Consider the following 22,028-nt stretch of genomic DNA (forward strand, 5'->3'; position numbering starts at 1 on the left):
ATACCAGGTGTGTGGAGCTGGAGCAGTAACCAGCTGCTGGAAGGCTGATATGTCTGATTCTGGACAAAGTAGAGACAAGCTTCTAGTGTCCCTCAAAGGGGGAGAGTCCCAGCTTTTGGAATATACCCTCAGAAAAACTCTAAGTCAGACAGAACCTGAAATATCTGACTGGGGAGAGCAATTAACAGGCTTGGATGGGGACCACTGCTTTGAAGTCAGATATCTCCGGTTCCCAAGGGCTGATTTTTAAAATTCTTGTACCCATGGAAATAGGGAAGCCTCAGCTTTCAGCCTTTATACTCCTGGGGGGTTTCTGGATACTCAGAAACCCCCCCTGCGTGCGCAACTGAGCGTAGCTATCACAGTGCACTTATACAGCTGCTATGGGGCCCAGAGTTGAGAGGGGCTGCCTTCCCTGTCACAGTTACTTTCACAGTTACATGTGTTATATAGATTTTATATACATGTCAAGAAAAGGTATTTTTTGGATCCAAGCCACCTGAGGTGTCTTTTAAATACAATACCTGAGACCCAATGTGTAAAAATATAAATGGTATTTATTCTGAGTAAAGATAAAAAAAAAATGACAAAAAGATCAAGAGCAACTCACCTCAAAGACTAGGTAATAAAACAGATAATAAAAACTAACACTATTATTAGGATAAAATTACTTAGCTCATAATATTCTGAGGTAGGTAGGAGGAGTTTCCCAACATTTTTCATCCTCAGGACTTTATATATGTGTATGTATGTATGTATGTATGTATGTATGTATGTATGAATGAGTGAGACAGTGGATGGATGGATGTGACAGTGCCCCTGTAACAGTGTGGTGCAAGATGAGGTACCTGGACTCTGGACTTGCCGGATTAGGATCTTCACAGCCTCTTCAGTGTGCTGATGGGGGGAAACAGCTTATCCCGTCCGCTGCACACACGCTCTCCAGCTTACTCCTTACTTTCTACTTTGGTCACCTCTGACCTCTTCCTCACACACTCCGGGCAGCCAGGGGGGTGTCAGGCTCCCTTCACGTGAAGGTGAGCTGGGGCTGTTTAACCCCTCACAGCCCTGATCACAGGGCAGGGGTTTTGCGGGCAACATTGGCTGCAATTAAAGGGCTCCATTGGGGCACTCCAGGGGTAACCTGGAGTGGGGTGCCACATACCTTCCCGCTGGAAATTTGCCTGTCCCCAGGCAACCAACCAGGGGCATTAAGTCCCATACAAGGCACGTTCAATGTCCATGACAAAACATTTAAACGGTGCAAAAGTGAACAGGTGAATATACAGACATTCCACAACAAATACGGATTACTACCTCCCTATTACCTGATCTCTAATGTGGGCTCTCCGGGTCAACCTTCCCTCCGCCACGGGACTCCCATCCCTCTGTGGTCCAGGTGCTTCATCGATGTCCATGGATGACGCCTACTCTCATGACTTGCAATCGGCTCTAGCCACGTCTCGCCTCTCGGTTTTGCTTCTTAGATCTCAGTATCACCTGCTGTGTCCTGAAGGTGAATTCCTCTCCTGAGATAGTCGTATATTCGTTGTTCGTTAAAAGCTTCCCATTGATGGAACAGGTCTCGGCCTTCTCATCTCTCTTTGGTACTTCTATCTTGGCCGTGGGTTCAGGCAGTGGCACAGCTGGTTCCGCTTCTGATGGCTCCATGGTCTCCGTCACGGCCATGTGGACCACAATTTAGAGGTTTCTCTCTGGTTCAGCCCCCCTGACACTTGTCGGCCTGAGGTTCGCCACCCGGTGATCTGCATCCTCCATCCTGGGTATGTACTCCCGCTTCGGTTCAGGTGAAGATTAAGGCCTGGTCGCTTCCTGCCAGTTCTTGTGGACTGCTTTACTCTGCACGACCCGTTTCTCATTTCCTCTCAACAGTTCACTTCGCCTCATGACGTCAGGTTCCGGTGGGCGGGGCATCTATTCTGGTTGAGGAGGGTTGGCTTTAAACCTGTTACTCTCGCCGTTTACTTTCCACGCTTGCTCTCCATTTCTGTTGTGCTGGTGGCCTTGCTGATGGTACTGTGGAGGCTCTTTAGGGGTGGGTAGTGTTCTAAGGCACGTCTGATGCGTTGCACCAGTGTTCCATTCGGCCCAGTCATGTTAGCACCCTTGGTGCCTCTCCTTCCGCTCGTCAGCTCGAATTCCACAGCTTCACCATTGCTCAGGCTCCGGAAGTAGTTTGGGGGTCGGCATGCTGAATGGCAGTATAGTGCACATAGATGCTTCGCCTGGTATCTGCGCGTTGAATGAAGCTATACCCGCCTGGTACGTCGAACCACAGGACACGACCTGCAAATCTTCTGGGGCTGGCTCGTGGTCAACCCCTTGACTGTATCACACCGGATGCTCTTGTCGTGTTCTGAAACACTGCCAGTGGACCTCCTCTCACGGTCTGTGGGCATATGTTGACTCGGTCAGTGGGTAGTCGTTCTGACCTCCATGGGGGATCCCGCTGTTGTCTGCGCCATTTTATCTGTTCATCTTCTGCCCAATCTTGACGCATTTCCAGGAGTATCCTCGTCATTTCCATTACCACTCCAACGACGGACCCGATAGCGTCCTGAGTGGCTTGGGATGGTGGAATGGCGGTTCTTTGCATCTCCTGGGGTTCTGCATACTGCGATCGCCACATCTCGCCGTTCACAGGGGTCTTTTGCAATTCTGTTTGTAGACGCCAAGTGTGACAGTGCCCCCATAACAGTGTGGTGCAAGATGGCGTACCTGGAGTCTGGACTTGCCAGCTTCGGATCTTTGCTGACGGGGGGAAACAGCTTCTCCTATCCCACTGCACACACGCTCTCCTGCTTACTCCTTACTTTGGTCACCTCTGACCTCTTCCTCACACGCTCTGGTCAGCCAATCAGGGGGGTGTCAGGCTCCCTTCACGTGAAGGTGAGCTGGGGCTGTTTAACCCCTCACAGCCCTGATCACAGGGCAGGGGTTTTGCGGGCAGCATTGGCTGCAATTAAAGGGCTCCATCGGGGCACAGGGGCACTCTCCTGGAGTGGGGTGCCACATGTATGTATGCATGTATGAACAAGGCAATATATGTATGTATGTATGTAATGTGTGCCCCCTTTCCCACCCATGCCTATTTCCATTTTGCTCATGCAGAAGTATACTGGGTCGGGGTGGGGGTGGGGGTGGGGTGACACATTTAATGGGACATTTTAAATGAAACAGTTGAGTAGGACTAAAAAAGGATAAAAAGAGGCTTATCTTGTATATAGGAAGAAGTTAGTAGTGTCAACCAACGCGTTTCGTCTGCTGACTTCTTCCTTGAAGTTTTTATTTGTCCATTTTTTATACATATTTATAGTCTTTTACTTGCATTTTATACACAACTGATCGCGGAGCCCCTATCCTTTTATCCTATTTTTACTTTTTAAGTAACTTCCCATTACTTTTATCCTTAGGGGATAGATGAGGCCCTTCTGTATAGGGAGGGAGTGTTGTACGATATATATTTATATATGTACAGTAATAATTGATAATTACCTGCTGAACAATGGAAAATGAACATCCGTTTTGCATGTTGTTATCTGTAATCTCTGCATTGTTGCAGTGCTAAGGAATATGTCTACTACTTTGTAAATATATGATTATACTTATGTTTAGGTGTCTGATAAGTGGAGCAATCAGCAACAGAAACTGGAGGAAAAACAGTCTGAAGGGTTGCAAAGAATACGAGAGAAAGGAGAGCAGGTAAAAACTCATTTGAAAGCTACAATATTTTTTTTCCCGCTATGGCAGTTGGCATTTTACCCTGATGGTGACTACTTCGCTCGTAACGACAGCACTGAAGGGCGTTAGATCTAAAGTCGGATCTGTTTTGTTGGAAACGGCTGCGGATTGTCAAATTCGCTACCGATTTTCGACAATCTTTGGCCATTTTCATCGATCCACGGACTTTCCGACACTCTACAGCCGTAACTTAAATTCCGACTGACTAGTTATTGTCGGATCAGACGAAAAAGTCCCAGGAATCCAACTGTCAGGACGTTCCGGCAGTCGGAATTGCATATTGAATACCCCCCTAAATGTACAACTGTGATGAAAACCTTCCCATTAATGTAAACAATCTTTTTTGTATCCAAGGAAATAATGACTTTGGTACTTGTGTAGTTTCATGGCGCCACTGCCCGTGGATCGCATTGTATGTAAATAGCATACGATTTGCATGCGATGCGATTTAGCAAACCCCCACTATCCACGTCAGCCAGAAGTGTGGCGAGCACACGTGGTACGCGTCCTTCTAACCTGTTCATACCCCAACTATCCATGCCGGCGTGGAGTTGATTTTATAAAGTGTGGTGTGCGCAGCGCGGTGAGCAAGGGGATGCGGAAAACGAGCCCGAAGTGTGGCAAGTGCAACGAGCCCCATGAGGGGATGCGGAACACACGTCAGGTAATCCATGTCCGCTTGCCACACATCGGGCTTGTTTTACACGTCCCCTAGCGAGGCGCGCTATGCTCGCCACGCTTCGGGCTCGCTGCGCTCACCACACTTTATAAAATAAACTCCACACCGACGTGGATAGTGGCGGTATGAACACGTACCGAGTGTGCTCACCACACTTTAGGCAGTAGGGGTGTGCTAAATCGCATCGCATGCACACCATATGCAAAACGTATGCAAATTGGATGCGATTTGCATACGATGCGATCCATGGGCAGTAGCGCCCTGAAACTACACAAGTACCTTGACCTTTTCTTTCTAATGATCTGCCGGCAGCAAAACAGTTAATGTTACCCTGAATGCTGCTTTCCTGCGTGATTATACACATTTCCAGCAAGGATTCCTATGTCAGCGCTGCTGTGAGTTATAATAATCATTTTCTGTAACTCTGCTGATGCGCTGAGGGAACCATCAATATGTGCGTGGCTGTGACACATCCTATTATGATGAAGTTGGTTTATTTATAGCGATATCAGAGTGCAATCTGCCAGTGACACCTGTATTTATTAGATCTGATCAGAAGATGACTCAGTACATGCCGTAGTCAATGTAATCTATACATCCACTTTTCTTACGCTTGCTCGCTATATTTATAACTGCAGGGAGAACAAAATGCTGTCATCCTGCAAAGAGACCTGCAGGGAGGGTAATGGGAGTCCGTCAGTCAGTACGAGCGCACAAGTGCGCATGCCGGAGCAGGGGAATCACATTTTTATTCATCATAATGACCTGTAATGTTACCTTATATAGGAAATATCATCCATTTTTACACAACATGTTTTATTTGAATCTATATAACAAATGTGAGTGACACTGGCATTTTTAGCGGATATGTTGCACATCTCTCAGGGGTGGCCCCTATAGAACTGCATGCGGAGGGGGTGCTACCTGCGGCAGTTGCAGATGACTACTACTACACACAGGAGGGGGAGCGGGTGCCGGTAGTGCAAGAGAGGGAGCTAACTTTTCAGTGATGTAGTGTCCCGGCTGGGATGGTTAACGGATAGTTGTTTCTTTCCTGCTCCCTGCCGCTTCCACAGAGCTCAACTCGGTGCCGCCCTCCAGTGGCCAACGCCCATAGTCAATTGCCTAAAGCTGCCTAGTGGTAGCGCCGGCCCTGATCATATCACTGATCTACAGTATCTCTTCCCTGTGCTGCTGACTCATCCATACCAAGTAACAACCTCGTCCTGCCATTGAGGTGGTATTCCCAGTGATGTCACACAGTACCATCCCTGGGACTTATCAATCGGATATCGACTCTACGCTCCCTCATTGTCATGCTAAGTCAACAGTATATAGGTTGCCTAGGTCGAAATTGACAAAGGGTTCACACAAGCAAATGTGGACATGACATTCGTTGACACATGAAAGGGTCGACATGAGTTTTTCATGATTTCCTTTTAACTTTTCATACTTTAACATCCATGTGGACTATGATTGGGAATGGTAAAGTGCCTGAAGCATGGTAAGCAAAGGAATCCATGCGAGGGTACCCGCAACACTAATTGGTGGTTCAAAGGGGGTTAATCTGGTTGATGCGAGTCCACCAGACCCCCCCCCCCCTTCCGCACGGGTTCTGGTGATGTCAGCTTCCCACCCCCGGCACCCACATCACCCGGTGGTTCCATGGGAACGCCCGTGGAACGCTGGGCATTCCCATAGGCGAGTACCCCAGCCCACCGCCCAAAATGTTGGGTGCGTGCAACCAATGAACAATCTGTTTGCTGTGGTTGCACAGCCCCTGCATAGGCACATGCGCAGTCGCACACCATCGGACCCCTTGCATGAAGGAGTCCAAACGAACCGACCTGAATTAGGTCCAAAGTATTGACATTGACACCAAAAAAAAACTTGAAATATGTTGATTTCTTAATGTGTTGACCTTTTCCATGTCGACCACTTTGTCAATGTCAACCTACTGCAAGTCAACTTTTTGGTGTCGTTTTTGACCATCGACCTAGACACTATTGACCCTTAAAGCCACTCCCTGCAGAGTCTACTGTGCAGGTCTCCATGAAAATGGCCCTTTTTTTTTTTTTTACTGGTGACTTATGTCTGCTGTGGAACTCTGGAAGGATAAGTATAATTATATGGGTGCGGGTGTGCAGTGTGGGCCACACACTCTGCCCCCAATATACAGGGTTTGTATATAAAGTAATAAGACCACATTCAGGATTTTTTTTTTATTGAAGATATCGCTACAAACAATTATAATTCTTCAAAATAAGACCCTTGTGTGTCAACCCACTTCTGCCAAAGAGTTGTACACGCTTGGAAGGCGCCCTGGAAGTCCTTTTCCAGAACGTCCTTCAAGCCGCACGTCAAAGACACTTTGACCTCTGGTACGGTTCCATAGCGGTGTCCTTTAAGGGCTGTCTTCACTTGGGGGAACAGCAAAAAGTCTGCTGGGGCCAGATCGTGACTGTAGGGGGGCTAGTGAAGCGTTGCGATGCCGGTACGGGCCAGGTAGTCGTTGACTACGAAGCTGGTGTGGCTTGGTGTATTGTCATGAAACAGCAGCTTTTGATAGGCTTTCACTCCCAAACACTTTCTGAATCATGGCTAACATCTCCATAGCCGATTTTCTGAATCCCCCACAGAATTTAATGACGTAGCGCTGTTCGATAGAACGTTGCATTTTTGAGCTTTAACCCAGCCTAGGGACAGGGGTCCACTAAAACCACGATACGAACCACTCGGAAGTTTTTAGGCGACTGATGCTCGGTGGGTGTTGAAGCTGACTTCACCCTCCATCGAACCCGCCTGGAGCATGCGCGCTGTGATGTCGCGTCAGAAAAAAATAGGTCTCATTACTTTTCTCTTTCAATGGTCCTGGTGACACAGCTCAACACTGGATGTAGGAGGGTCCGAAGGAGCCAGGCACCTATCCTAAAGCTTTAGAGGGTAGGCTCCTCCCCTACTGCATCCCTGGACTCTTCAGTTCGTGTTAGGTGCCCACTGGAGTGGGTGCTATTCTAAAGGGCTGCAGGAGCAGCCGAAGAATTAGAGTAGTTAGGGGATTTTTATTGTTTTATTAACTTTCACCCTAGCTAGGTAGGCACAGTGTGAGGATTCTCATAGTGAATCCTCACACTGCTTGCGCAGCAGGAGCTGACAGAAGCGCGTCCTGTCAGCTCACTGTGCACAAGGGAGACACTGTCTGGTCCCCCTGTGCAGCGCTTATAGCCTTTTCTAAAAGGCTGCCTGGGCTCCGGAGTACCCTGAAACCGGCTCCACGTTTAGGTGGGGATCATGGGGGACAGGCGCTCCGTGATGGCGGCGGCCATTTTATGCGGAGCTTACACGCTGAGCTCCTAGATGAGAGGACAGCAGCGTTGTGACAGGCATGTTCCAAGTGATCCCCATTTGAGGGGGAGACACTGGAACTAGGAAATCCTACCTAAGGAGCGGCTTGCTGGGGGTGGTTGGCGCCAAAAGGTCACGGACCCCGCAGCAGCAGGGACCTGTGGTCTCTTCCTTCACTCTGACTTTGGCGCCTTTCAGAACGCTTGCAGCGGAGCTGAGCTGGCTTACTGATCCTGGCAGAGTGACTTGGATTTCCTGGGCATCGCTTCCCCGCAGTTGAAACCAACAGACAGATAAGTGATTGGGTGCATTGCCTCTGTATAAACGCTTGTACATTGTTTGCACTGTGTATACTGATAGATATACATTTATCACTTGCATCATGTCTGAGCATCAGGCTGTGGTTTTGGGGGAGGGAGCCCTTAATGCACTGAGCGCGTGCAATGTTTGCACACAAAAGTTTGTCCCTGAGCAGATGGCCAAGGGGGGCTTATGTATTACTTGCGCTGATGTGAGACCCATGGGCAGTGATCCCCATAGGGCAGAGCATATGGAACCTGCGTGGGCCAGGGCCCTAGGCAGGTCAGTAAACGCTTTGGTGCAGCTTTTGGACAGGCAGAGTGATGGGCTGGTAGAATCACAGAGACCTATGCCATCATCTCAGCAGTCGTCTGGCTCCTTGCCTCTTACCCAGGCAGATCCTGCACTTATCCAGGTGATGCAGGATACTGCAAAAGGGATTAACAGGTTCAGTGAAATGCTGGACAAAATGGATGAAAATGTGGCAGGGACCCCTAGAAGGTCTTATGCTTTAACTACTGTGGTAGATGAAGAGGAAGGAGAGTATACTGACATCCCCTGGGATCAGGGTGATGATTTGGAAGAGAACTCTGCTGCTGGTATAGAGGATCTCATTGTAGCTGTGAAGCAGGCTTTAAAGCTGACTGTGGAGGATAAGACTCCTGTTAAAGGTGTTTTTAAGCGACAGCGGAAGGAGGCTGTTACTTTTCCTTCAGATGAGGGGTTACAGGAATTGTTAGAAGGGGCTTGGAAAACTCCTGATAAGAGGCTTCAGATGCCAAAACGATTCCTGAATCTGTACCCCATGCCAGAGTCTCATGCGGAGCTCTGGGAAAGGGTCCCAGTTGTGGACGCTTCAGTGGCACGTTTGTCCAAGGCTACTGTATTACCAGTACAGGGCGGTGCAGCTTTTAAAGATTCTGTGGATAAAAAGCTGGAGGGAAACCTCAAGGCTATCTTTGAAGGGGTGGGGTTTACCTTACGACCCCTTATTGCTTCAGCCTGGGTTTCTAAGGCCATGATAGAGTGGGCTGGTGAATTATGCACCATGCTGCAGGCTGACCCGAGTGCATTACTGCTTGCAGAAAAGATTAAGGCAGCAGCAGAATATGCAGTTGAAGCAGAGGAGGAAGCTATTAAAATGGCAACCCGAGTGTCCACAGTCTCCATTAATGCCAGGAGAGTGCTTTGGCTTAAAGCCTGGGAAGCAGACAATGAGTCCAAGAAGGCTCTGGAAACATTAGCCTTCAAAGGAAAGGTACTCTTTGGTACCGAATTAGAGGAGATTATAAAACAGGCCACAGGCGGCAAAAGTACATTCCTGCCGGCCTCCTCAGCAAAGCAGACATCCAGATTTTCTGCTTTTAAGCCGTCCTTTCGGCCCTCCCCTAGAGGTGGTGCGTCCTTTCGAGGACAGTCTTTCAGGGGAAGGTTTCAGCCCTCTAGAGGCAAGACACAAAAGTCAAAATTTGGCTCTTTTCACAAGAAGCCTGCCAATAAAGGAGAGGATAAACCCTCTGCATGACTGTCAGGGGCTTTGCCCGACAGTGACAAAAGTGGGCGGGCGTCTCACACTATTCAGGGACGCTTGGGCTTCTCTAGACCAGGATGCCTGGGTGCTAGACATCATAACACAGGGTTACAAAATCCCTTTCAGAGGGCCACCTCCGAAGAGGTTCATTCCCACATCCTTACCAAAGGAGGCACGGCTGCGTACAGCTCTTGTGAGAGCAGCGCACTCCCTTTTGGAAAAAGGGGTGGTGACACTAGTCCCCAAGACAGAGTGGAAGAAAGGCTTTTACTCCACGCTGTTCCTGGTGCCCAAACCAGACGGGTCTTTCAGACCAATACTAAATTTGAAGTCTCTAAATGTTCATTTATGGGTAGACCATTTCAAAATGGAGTCTCTACGGTCAGTACTCCTGAGTCTGGACCAGGGAGAATTTTTGGCGTCCATGGATGTCCAGGACGCATATTTGCACGTTCCTATACACCCGGAGCATCAGACCTTGTTGAGGTTTGCCATAGGAGACCTGCATTTACAATTCCGGGCGTTACCCTTTGGGCTAGCAACCGCGCCAAGGGTATTCACAAAGATAATGTCAGTAATGGCGGCGGTGCTGAGGCTCAGGGGAATCACAGTAATACCCTATTTGGACGATCTCCTGTTCAAAGCAGAGTCAGCAGCCATGCTGCAGAGTCACTTGGCAGAGGCCATCAGTTTTTTGCAGGCTCACGGCTGGATTTTAAATTTGCAAAAATCTCAGTTGGTACCGTCACAAAGGCTCCAATTCTTGGGAGTCATACTGGACACCCATCTTCATCGGGTATTCCTCCCGGAGGTAAAGGCCAGGGATCTGGTCACCCTAGTCCAGGAGATTCTCAGGGCTCAGAGCATTTCAGTATGGAGGTGCCTCAAGCTCCTGGGGAAGATGGTGGCGTCATTCGAGACGCTTCAATTTGCCAGGTTCCACTCTCGGAGGTTCCAATGGAACATTTTGTCAGCTTGGTCAGGAGACACTTTGACCATGAAATCCGAGATGATAGTGCTGTCTTCGGACACCCGAGAATCCTTGAAATGGTGGACAGAAGTAGATTCCCTTCAGTGGGGTCGGTCATTACAGACCTGGGACTGGTTGATAGTAACTACCGACGCCAGTCTCAGGGGCTGGGGGGCAATAGTCCTGGATCTCAGGCTTCAGGGCCTGTGGACGGCAGAGGAATCAGCGTTACCAATCAACATCTTGGAGCTGAGAGCTGTCTGGAAAGTCATTTCCTTGGCGGGAGACAGGTTACAGAACCTCCCTTTGAGGATTCAGACCGACAATGCCACAGCTGTGGCGTATCTGAATCACCAGGGAGGTACACGCAGCAAATTGGCCATGTGGGAGGTGTCCAGAATCTTCCTATGGGCGGAACAGAATGTTCCAGCTGTATCGGCTATATTCATCCCAGGAATAGAGAATATAGAAGCCGACTTCCTGAGCAGGGAGGAGCTCAAGGAAGGGGAATGGAGCTTACACCCTCAGGTGTTTCACCAAATCACTTCGATGTGGGGAACTCCGGATGTGGACCTGATGGCATCCAGGATCAACCGTCAAGTGCCCAGGTTCTATGCCAGAACAAGGGATCCACTAGCGGAGGCAGTGGATGCCATGACTATTCACTGGCAGGGAGATCTCCTTTATGCATTCCCACCAGTACCAATGTTACCGAGACTTCTGAAGAAAATACAGGGGCAGAAGGTTCCAGTGATCTTAGTGGCCCCGGATTGGCCAAGGAGATCCTGGTACTCGAGGCTTCAGAGGTTGTCTGTGGACTCATGGCGTCTACCTCTGAGACCAGACCTTCTAAGACAAGGCCCATTCAATCACCTGGATTCAGATCGATTGATTTTGACGGCCTGGCTATTGAAACCACCATTTTGAAAAGAAAAGGGTTTTCTGAGGCAGTAGTACAGACTATGATAAAAGCCAGAAAAGCTGTATCTTCGGCAAATTATTATAGAGTCTGGAAGACTTACATTCGATGGTGTGAGAGAAGAAAGGCTCATACATCTCATTTTAAGCTATCAAGAATGATGGAATTCTTACAAGATGGTTTTTCATCGGGCCTAAGCCTTCAGTCACTGAAGGTGCAGATTTCGGCCTTGTCCATCTATTTCCAGAAAAAGATAGCCATTTTGCCGGAAATTCAAACCTTTTTACAAGGAGTATCCAGGTTGAAACCTCCATACAAGCAACCAGTAGCACCTTGGGATCTATCACTGGTTTTGGAATGCCTTCAAAAGGCACCTTTTGAACCTTTAAGGTCGGCTGACTTTAAGTTTCTCACGTGGAAGCTAGTGTTTTTGTTAGCAGTAGCATCTGCTAAAAGAGTTTCAGAATTGGGAGCTTTATCATGTAAACCTCCCTTCTTAATTTTTCATGATGACAGGGCTGTTTTAAGAACAGTGCCTCAGTTTTTACCGAAGGTGGTATCTACCTTCCATTTAAATCAGGAGATAGTTCTACCTGTGTTTCAACCCCCAGAGGGTTCTAAGAAAAGGGACAAGTTGAGAACTTTGGATGTTGTGCGTGCCTTACGCATATATGTGGACAGAGTGAAGAGTGTCAGGAAGACTGACACTTTGTTGGTATTGTATGACGTACACAAGATTGGTTGGCCTGCATCTAAGCAGACTATTGCTAGGTGGTTGCGGTCTGTGATAGCCTTTGCATACACCAAAGTGGGTAGACCAGTACCGGCCAAAATAAATGCGCATACCACCAGGTCAGTTGCCACCTCTTGGGCGGTTCGACATGGGGCCACAGCTGAGCAGGTTTGCAGAGCTGCCACTTGGTCATCTGTTCACACATTTGCCAAATTCTATAGATTCCATGAGTTCGCGTCGGAGGACGCATCATTCGGGCGAGCAGTGCTGAGAGCTGCAGACCTGAGCGTACCCTCCCAAAGGACCGGCTCTGGAACGTCCCAGTGTTGAGCTGTGTCACCAGGACCATTGAAAGAGAAAAAGGGATTTTTGTAAGAACTTACCGTTCGAATCCCTTTCTCTGATATGGTCCTGGTGACACAGCGATCCCTCCCTTACGCTCAGTAAGTATGCCAGAAGTTTCATGATGTTCATGTTAAAATGGTTAAAAGTTAACAGTTTTCTGTTATAAAATGTGCATATAATATGTGCAGGCGTTTGTACTGAGTTAATGTATTCCAGTGGCTTTGAAAGATGAACTGAAGAGTCCAGGGATGCAGTAGGGGAGGAGCCTACCCTCTAAAGCTTTAGGATAGGTGCCTGGCTCCTTCGGACCCTCCTACATCCAGTGTTGAGCTGTGTCACCAGGACCATATCAGAGAAAGGGATTCGAACGGTAAGTTCTTACAAAAATCCCTTTTTTATACAAACCCTGTAGATACCCCAATACGAGGCCTAGCTCCACAATGCTTCCTATACCAGAGCTCAGTGAATCCTAAGGGGGCTGCTGTTCGGGTCAGAAATGTGGGGACTGTGGTATCACCTTGCTCCATTTGGAGGATGCTAAAAAAGACGAATATCCTGCAAAATGCAATAAGTTTACCAGATACAGTATAACAGTGAGGGAGAGCTACAGGCTTTCAGGGAAACACAAGAGATTAGATAGAACAACCTCTGATTGTGGAGACAACTGCTCCAGCATTCCGGACTTGTTCACACGGGAAAACTGGGGAAAGGCTCGAAAACTAACATGTGCCGTAGATACATTTATAACACATCTTCCAAGCGCTTTATGCTTTTTAATGACGCAGACTATCATTACTGCTATTGTATAACAAATACATCATACCACAGTATAACCCCTTTTTTTATCAACTCTTTGAGTGCCAACATTGCTGTGAGCGATCCTCAAAACATCCGCTAAATATTTAACTAAACTTTAATGAATTGCCTCGGCTGTATTTGTATTTATAATAAAAGAACAGTTGCCGTGACCGGCGCTGGCAGTTTTAGCGGATATTTTGAGGACCGCTCAGCAACGTTGGCACGTAGGGTTGAACATGCACTTATGTGTCAGAATGCAGTGGTGGGAGTGGCTCATACAAACCAAACATCCAACTTGTAATGCATTTTTCCGGCAAGTGAGCAGCTGAAAGGTACAGTGATGGGTGAGGAGTGACAGGCAGCCTCCATAGAAAGAGGTTTCAAATACCAGGACTGGAACTGAGAATTACTGGACGGCCCGTTCCACCTGATGGCTCCAGAACATGATGCCATGACATAGTGACATGTGTTCGGGACAGGCAGGGTAGACAGAGCCCCTCCCGTCATGGTTGTGGCTATTTTCCCTTCGCGGAAAGGACCCGGATGTGAGGTGAAGTGAGGGCGGAAGTCTGTAATTTAGGTTGGTGTAGGTTATTTTCTCTTAGTTCAGCTGCAGTGGACTCTTGGGGGCCCTCTTGGGGGCTTGTTTCGCTCACCACCATAGGTGTGCACAGCACATTTAATTAGGGGTGCACTGCACCTATTGGGTGTGTCTAACACCGCCCATTGGGTGTGTCTACCATCATCTATTGGCACTGGCTACAATATAAAACATCTCTCAGCCACACCCTTATCTCCTGCCTATTTCAGTTTTAATCTTCTAATTACTCTGTGTAACAGTGCATGCAACTAAAATCAAAAAGCACTGGTTGAAAGCATCTAGCTACAGCCTTTAGGGGCGTATTGGCCCACCGGGAAACCAGGCCATTTCCCGGTGGGCCGGTCCAGACCTGGCCGCCTCCCTCCGATGTTCCCCCTCGCTTGACCGTGGGCCATGCTACTACAGTGTTTAGTGGCCGTGGCATCCGTCCTGCCCATACTCAATATGGCTGCTGCCGGCTATGACGTATTTAAAGCTGGCCGCGGGAGTGGTGTACGCTGTGCTGTACGCTTCCGTTGTTCTGGCTGGCTGGCTTTGAACACCCAGGTGCTTCTCCTCAGGCCGGTAAGCGGCATCAGCACCACCTTCCCTGGTAAAGTTACCTCCACTTCTACCAAATATCAAAATTGTTTCTGTGATGGGAACAACTCCACTCCACATTTATTTATCTTGAATGGGGTAATTCATACTTACCTACATTGTGGCTGGCCTACATTCTGGCTAAAACTGTGCGATTCGCGTCATTTGACCCGCGGACCCCCCTGCCGAGTGTGGGTCGCGGGTGGCAGCGTAGGGGGGGGGGGGTCGTGGGAGCCCGGGCGCCTTGCAGGAGGGTTGCCCTTCTTTCCGGAGGGGGGGGCGGGAGGGGGACCCAATTTCCGGGACCCTCCCAGCCATTCCGGAAGGGTATGCAACCCTGGGGTAATTATTATAGTTCAGCACACACTTCATATTGCATTTCACAATCAACCATGCCAAATTCCAAAATTTAATAATAAAACTATCACCACTAGTGGATGATGTAGTCACAGTCTTGGGCAGTGATTTTCAACCTTTTTACCTTGCGGCACACTAAATAAGATTTTAAAATAGCCAAGGCACATCATGAGATCCCCACAGGGCAAAACACATTGGCCCCCACAGGAAAGAAAACAAACCTATTGGTCCTCACATAAAAAAACAATCACACTGGTCCCCACAGGTAACAAAAATAAAATACATTGGCCCTTTACATGAAAAGAAGAGACCAGTAAATAACAGTTGAACTGGTGCTGGCTGTAAATTGGTTTGGGCATCTCTAGATCTGGGCGTACACTTGAGAACAGCTGAAGGCGCACTAGTGTACCACGGCACAGTGGTTGGAAATCACTGGTCTAAGGGGATTGTTATAGTCTATCCTTTGTGTAGATCTAAAAAATCAGCATGTTCCAATTTTGTATCTCCTTAACAGACCCTTAAAGATCTGCAGCAAGAATACCAAGGAAAGATACAGAGCATGGAGCTGGAAATACCGGACTTGGTGCATGATTGTATGGCTCCCTGGTTTCCCACAGAGGCCACAAAGCTTAAAAAGGATCCGTTGAACTGTACAAAGAGATGGGAATTACTTTTTGCAAGACATGACAAAGTAGAAGCTTCTCCTGGAAACAGCCAAGCAGGAGTAGTGTCATGGACACAGGACAACTCATCTGCAAAAGAACTGGTTGATGAGTCTCTACCAAACGACCTTGCTGGTGAGTCCACGTCACAGGATCCTTTAACGACAGAGACATCTACAAAGGACACAACCCCAAGCAACATTCCAGCTGTAGAGTCACCTGAAGAGGGAAAGAAAGGTACAGAGGGAGAAATTCCATTAGAAGAGATATCGCTACGTTAATCTTCGTATGGTTATGAAAAAGCTCCAGAAAAGATCTTGAAGACGTGTACGATATGTACATTTGGCAATAACTTTATGGACTATGGTATGGTCCTTCAAGGTGGCCTTTTCACATGCAATTGGACAAAGAAAAACTGAAGTCTAAATTATTTAAGTTTGGTATTTTATAGAAACGTAATATATATATATATATATATATGTAGGAGGTGGGGGAATCTTTATATTTAACTGTAGACGTTGGTGATATGCCGTGTGCACTTGCAAACCGGGAACAAACATTGGATTCAGTTTAGTAGGCGTGCTAAACACACACACACACACAAGCCTAACGTGATACAGACCGCTCTGGTTTCTGGATGATTTTTATAATAAATTTGACCCATACATATTTTAAGTGCATTGATACCGGTTCCTTTAATGTGTATCTCTTCCTGTGTTCTTGCTACAGAACGTTTTCATCTTATTCACATAATACATCCAATATTTCCTAAATTGGGGGTTGGGGGGTGGTATCAGCCTCCTAGTAGGCAGATATGCTTCTTTGCTGTGGTCATCGAGGGACATATTTGCTGTACTTTGGGTCAAAACTGTTCGGTAGGCTGCGTATGTTCACAGACTAGATAACATGAAGTTGTGTCTGGTGCCTGTATACACTGTGGGCCTTATTCGCACGGACCAGAATATTCGTAGTGGCTCCGATGGTGGGCCTATGCGCGTGCACAGGGTCATTTCTGCGCATGTGCATACGCAGGTGTTTGCGGCCACGGCAAACAGGGTGTTCGCTGTGCGCACGGACCCAAGTGTACGGGTGTGGGGCGCGGCGTGCCGGTGCATGTGCATATGGGAATATAGTGCCAGTTACAGATGTCCCCAGTAGTGCGAGTTACATATCATGTCCCCAGTAGTGTGAGTTACAGATGTCCCCAGTAGTGCGAGTTACATATCATGTCCCCAGTAGTGCGAGTTACATATCATGTCCCCAGTAGTGCGAGTTACAGATGTCCCTAGTAGTGCCAGTTACATATCATGTCCCCAGTAGTGCCAGTTACATATCATGTCCCCAGTAGTGCCAGTTACAGATATCCCCAGTAGTGCCAGTTACATATCATGTCTCCAGTAGTGCCAGTTACACATCATGTCCCCAGTAGTGCGAGTTACATATCATGTCCCCAGTAGTGTGAGTTACAGATGTCCCCAGTAGTGCGAGTTACATATCATGTCCCCAGTAGTGCGAGTTACATATCATGTCCCCAGTAGTGTGAGTTACAGATGTCCCCAGTAGTGCGAGTTACATATCATGTCCCCAGTAGTGCCAGTTACAGATATCCCCAGTAGTGCCAGTTACATATCATGTCTCCAGTAGTGCCAGTTACATATCATGTCTCCAGTAGTGCCAGTTACATATCATGTCCCCAGTAGTGCCAGTTACATATCATGTCTCCAGTAGTTCCAGTTACAGATATCCCCAGTAGTGCCAGTTACATATCATGTCTCCAGTAGTGCCAGTTACATATAATTTCCCCAGTAGTGCCAGTTACATATCATGTCTCCAGTAGTTCCAGTTACAGATGTCCCCAGTAGTGCCAGTAACATATCATGTCCACAGTAGTGCCAGTTACATATCATGTCCCCAGTAGTGCCAGTTACATATCATGTCTCCAGTAGTTCCAGTTCCAGATTTCCCCAGTAGTGCCAGTAACATATCATGTCCACAGTAGTGCCAGTTACATATCATGTCCCCAGTAGTGCCAGTTACAGATGTCCCCAGTAGTGCCAGTTACATATCATGTCCCCAGTAGTGCCAGTTACATATCATGTCCCCAGTAGTACCAGTTACAGATGTGCCCAGTTGTGCCAGTTACATACCATGTCTCCAGTAGTGCCAGTTGCCAGTCACAGATGTCCTCAGTAACCTTTTTTAACACCCCCCCCCCCCCCAAAAAAAAAAATAAGAAATCCGGAAGGTATGGTTTTCAGAATAATTTGGGTAACAGATACCCGGATAAGGGACACTAAAACTGTAGTACGACCTAGAAGGGTAGCCCAACAATTGTGGTAGCGTGCCTGCCTCCATGCGGAACTACACTTTAGGATTCAGCAATAGTAATACAGGAGGCCTAATTGCAAGAGATAAAATTGAGAACTTTAATAAATAAATAAACTTAATTGCAGATTTCTTTTTTTTTTAATCGATAAAACACACAATTAAGATCGACCTGTAGTAAATGTACCTCTTAGGGCAGTGATGGTTAACCTTGACACTCCAGCTGTTGTTGAACTACACATCCCAGCATGCCCTGCATCAGTTTTAGCATGGCCAAATAGTAAAACTGTAGCAGGGAGTGCTGGGGTGTGTAGTTTAACAACAGCTTGAGTGTCAAGGTTAGCCATCACTGTCCTAAGGGTCTCATCTTCACTTGGATGATCCGCAGTCCAAACATACATAGAAAACAGAATACAGAACCACATTATGTGCCTCATATTTGGAAAGTTGTTTGCATTACAGATATGTCTCTATTAAGACTTGTTTGATTGCTGAACGTAGTAATCACGTAACTATCTCAGGACGGCTGAAATCCCCAGACACATTCTCTTACTGTACTTTTTCCATTACTCACTGAAGTGCGAAACATGCCTAAGGGAAGCTAACACAGGTATGGACCAACCCTCCAGGTGATCCCATCTGACGCAACCACACACACAAATAGGCTTCTCTCAAACACCTTCCCATAAACATTGTTCTACCATACAGTATACAAGTAACTCATCAACCATATACTGCGCAGACGAGCAGCGTCACGCACACACGTGGAAGGGTTCTAGAAGAAAGAGGTTACAAAACCGACACCTTTTAAAGTAACTAAATGTGTACTATGGGGTGATTCAACGCCAATTGGAACGGGGCGAATTCGGCCTACATCCGAAGGTGGTGGGGGGGTCTGTGCATGCACAAGTGTGTATTTGCACATTTGCAGACCCCGGCATTGAACGGCTTTGGCGAGTTACACATTCGCCGGGCCGGGAAAGGACGGCGGCAGGAACAGGGAAAACACTGGGAGTTGCCCTGGGAACACAGATGGGCAGATAACTGCTGGGGAGGGGCGTCTGACGACACAGGATGTCAGCGCCCGCCCCGTCCTTGTCAGACACCAAACAAAATAAAAGTCAGTTGAGATTTCCTTAGGGACAAGAAATCATTCAATGTTCTCCCCCTATGTCCGACGTCACTGCAAAGAGTTTTGTAATAAAGGTTTTGTAAAAAGAACATACTGAGAACATGGGTTATGTTTACATTTAAAATGGCAATAAGAGTTAGTGGCAAACTCAGGATTTTTACTGGGGGGTTTCCATATGTAATCCAAAATCTCCCACTCTGCAGCGCATTTGAGTAAGTACAGGAGTCTGGGGGAGAGGTAACAGCCCTGAAAATAATTAATATTTAACAGTAGAGATGGTCTATAGTATAGGCTGTTTCAAACATTTAAATAAGATAAGTGGTCAGGAAAAGAACCAGTACTGCACTTTCTAAGCTCACATTCTCCCACTTCATGTTAAGGCTCCTGTCTCTTCCTCCTGGCAGCTGCTCTCTGGTCCATTGCGATGTCTGAGGGCTCAGATCCACACATACAGTAAATGTGGTAGAAGAAGCTGGTACACTGGGCATGTGCAGCAGCTCCGCTCTGTCCCTTACACTGCATGATGTGGTGGCAGCTCTACTGATCATATTATATACCAGCTATTGTTGTCATAATTTAAGGCACTTGCCAAGCGGAGGGGGGTTTCCGGGCAACCAGAAACCCCCCCTGCATTTGCCTATGTTAGTAATTATTAATATTGCCGCTGATGGAAGTGGACAATGCCAGCCTGGAGCTGGTGCAGCATGTTCAGTGGCTTTTGCAGGCAAAATATGAATGACAGGCATTCAGGTTGCAAATTTCAAGCGGACAGGGGCCCCTGAGCGGTAAGCGCCATGCTGCCCCTAGCGAACATTAAGTGCGCTGTTAATACATTTTTCAAAAGCATAAAGTTGAAGGAGCGCTATGTGCATAAAGCAGCTGGGTGCTGGAGTCGTCGGGTGGGTACGGGAAGTGGCGGGAGGGTGCAAGCGGCAGGAGAATGGCTTTGTGTAAGCTGTGGCTGTTCACCCGGTGCCATCCTCCCTGCCTCAGTACAGCATTTTTTCATGTTGGATTGAGATTGCCGGAAACATGGCCGAAACTTTTCGGTTTTGGCTGTGTTTCCTTCAAAAACAGGTGAATTAGCGGCTATTCCCTCAATCCACTTGGCTTTCGGCAGGTTGGAACATTTCTACCTGCCGAAGAAAAACAGCTATCTCTGAATTAGGTCGGAACCCCTTCCGACCTATTAATGTCAAAAACTGCCTTACTTTCTGCAAGACAGCAGTTTCCACATGCATTGAATATACCCCTCTCTCTCTTCACCAGGCTTAATACATCTGCCCCACTATGCCCGCATCTGACCAAATAACAGTAACTCGTATGCATGCTAGTCGTGTCTCCGCTTACGTGTTCTGGTATTGGTGGGGTGTAGGCGGAAATACGAGCTATGCTGAGTTGTGTGTACGCAGAGATCAAAAGTGAATGAAGGGTTGCACCTTGTCCTAGAGGCCTAGTGAGGCCAGAATCCTTCTATAACAGCTGCGGTGTGGAGCAATGCTTCTCAAATCCAGTCCTCAGGACACACTATGGGTGTGATTCATGGTCACACACTGATGCACTGCAGCCTTATGACAGTGGTAGAATTCCACTGTTCATTGTGTGTTATTAAACCTGTTTACGCTATGATGGTATTTTCATATCTCTCTTTCGCATGATATACACTGGAGAGACTTGAACAAGGAACAGTGCACAATCATTTGGATTTGAAAGATAAGAATTTCTGTATATTCTTATTGGTTTAATGTACATGTGGAAGGGTTGAGGCGCAAAAGTGTTGAGTGATAATATTTCTTTTTATTTTACCAATATGGTTTATTTGTGTACATCCACATACAGACATTAGGATTTTACCGGAAGTAAATGTTCAGAACGCATTAACTACTTATGAAGGGTGAGTATAATACAAACACCATAAATGGGAGCGTGAAAGGTACCAGTACCCACTGGTGTGCGCTCAGAGTAACCTTCCTCATCCTATCTTTGGGCATATGGGGTATAAGAAGCAGGGCTGCCATCAGGAATTTTGGGGCCCGGGACTCATTTCCAGTGCGGGCCCCGGGCCCCACCCACTCCTCACTTGACTTACCGTAACCCGGCTCCTGCTTCCCCATCTCCTCTTCCGCTAAGCTGCAGCCCGGAGGTCCCGGAGCGCAGGCTTTCTTCAACTGATGATGGCAACGACCAATTAAAATGCAGCACTGGCTGGTGAGCAAATCAGAGCTCACGTACCAAATCAGAGCTCACGTACTGGCAGTCGCTCTGACTGGCTGTCGGTACGTGAGCTCTGATTGGCTCAAAAGCCAGGGTTGTATAAGCCTGCACTCCAGGACCTGCTGTGTTCAGCGCACTCAGTGGGCAAAATGCAAAATGGGAGTTGCTGTGGGCAAAATGAGCTGCCCGGGCCCTTCCAGAGGCCGGGGCCCGGGACAGCTGTACCCACAGCACCCCCCTATTGGCGGCCCTGATAAGAAGACCTCCCCCACATTTGAATCACAAGCAGATCCACATTACATTGTTGACATTGCAATATGTCTGGGTCATCAGGTTGACCCAATTTATGTCGACTTGCATTGGGTCGACCACTTAAGGTCGACAGGCCTTAGGTCGATACCTGAAATAGGTGGACATGGGTAAGGTTGACGGGGTCGAAAGGTCGACGCAAGCACTAGGTTGACAGAGGGAAGGTCGACATTCAAAAAGGTCGACATGAGTTTTTCATGTTTTTGCCCTGAATGTCGACACAGCCGACATGGACACCGTCTAAGCGTACCACGTATCCTCACATGGCTCGCTTTGCTGCCCATTTTATTCACCCACCACGTTGTATATGTGTCGGCACATGTCGGCTCAAACAAAAAAATAAAAAAACTCGACCTTTTGACAGTTGACCTTCCCATTGTGTCGACCTTCCGGCTCTGTTGACCATACCCATGTCGACTATGGATTAGGCCCCTAATACCAATACAGGTTGAGTATCCCTTATCCAA

General features: G+C 47.6%; 1 protein-coding gene across 1 annotated transcript in view; it reads left to right on the forward strand.

Moving 5' to 3' along the window:
- PLCB2 (phospholipase C beta 2) overlaps nucleotides 1-16,265 on the forward strand; it is a 104,810-nt gene extending 88,545 nt beyond the window's left edge. The window contains exons 31-32 of the mRNA XM_083165932.1: nucleotides 3,637-3,723; nucleotides 15,434-16,265. Of these exons, the coding sequence (XP_083022058.1) occupies nucleotides 3,637-3,723; nucleotides 15,434-15,862 (516 nt within the window). The 3' untranslated portion in view covers nucleotides 15,863-16,265. The remainder of the gene's footprint in view (nucleotides 1-3,636; nucleotides 3,724-15,433) is intronic.
- Nucleotides 16,266-22,028: the final 5,763 nt, after the last annotated feature.

Source organism: Crinia signifera, chromosome 12, assembly GCF_055691185.1.
Source record: "Crinia signifera chromosome 12, ASM5569118v1, whole genome shotgun sequence".
Lineage (NCBI taxonomy): Eukaryota > Metazoa > Chordata > Amphibia > Anura > Myobatrachidae > Crinia > Crinia signifera.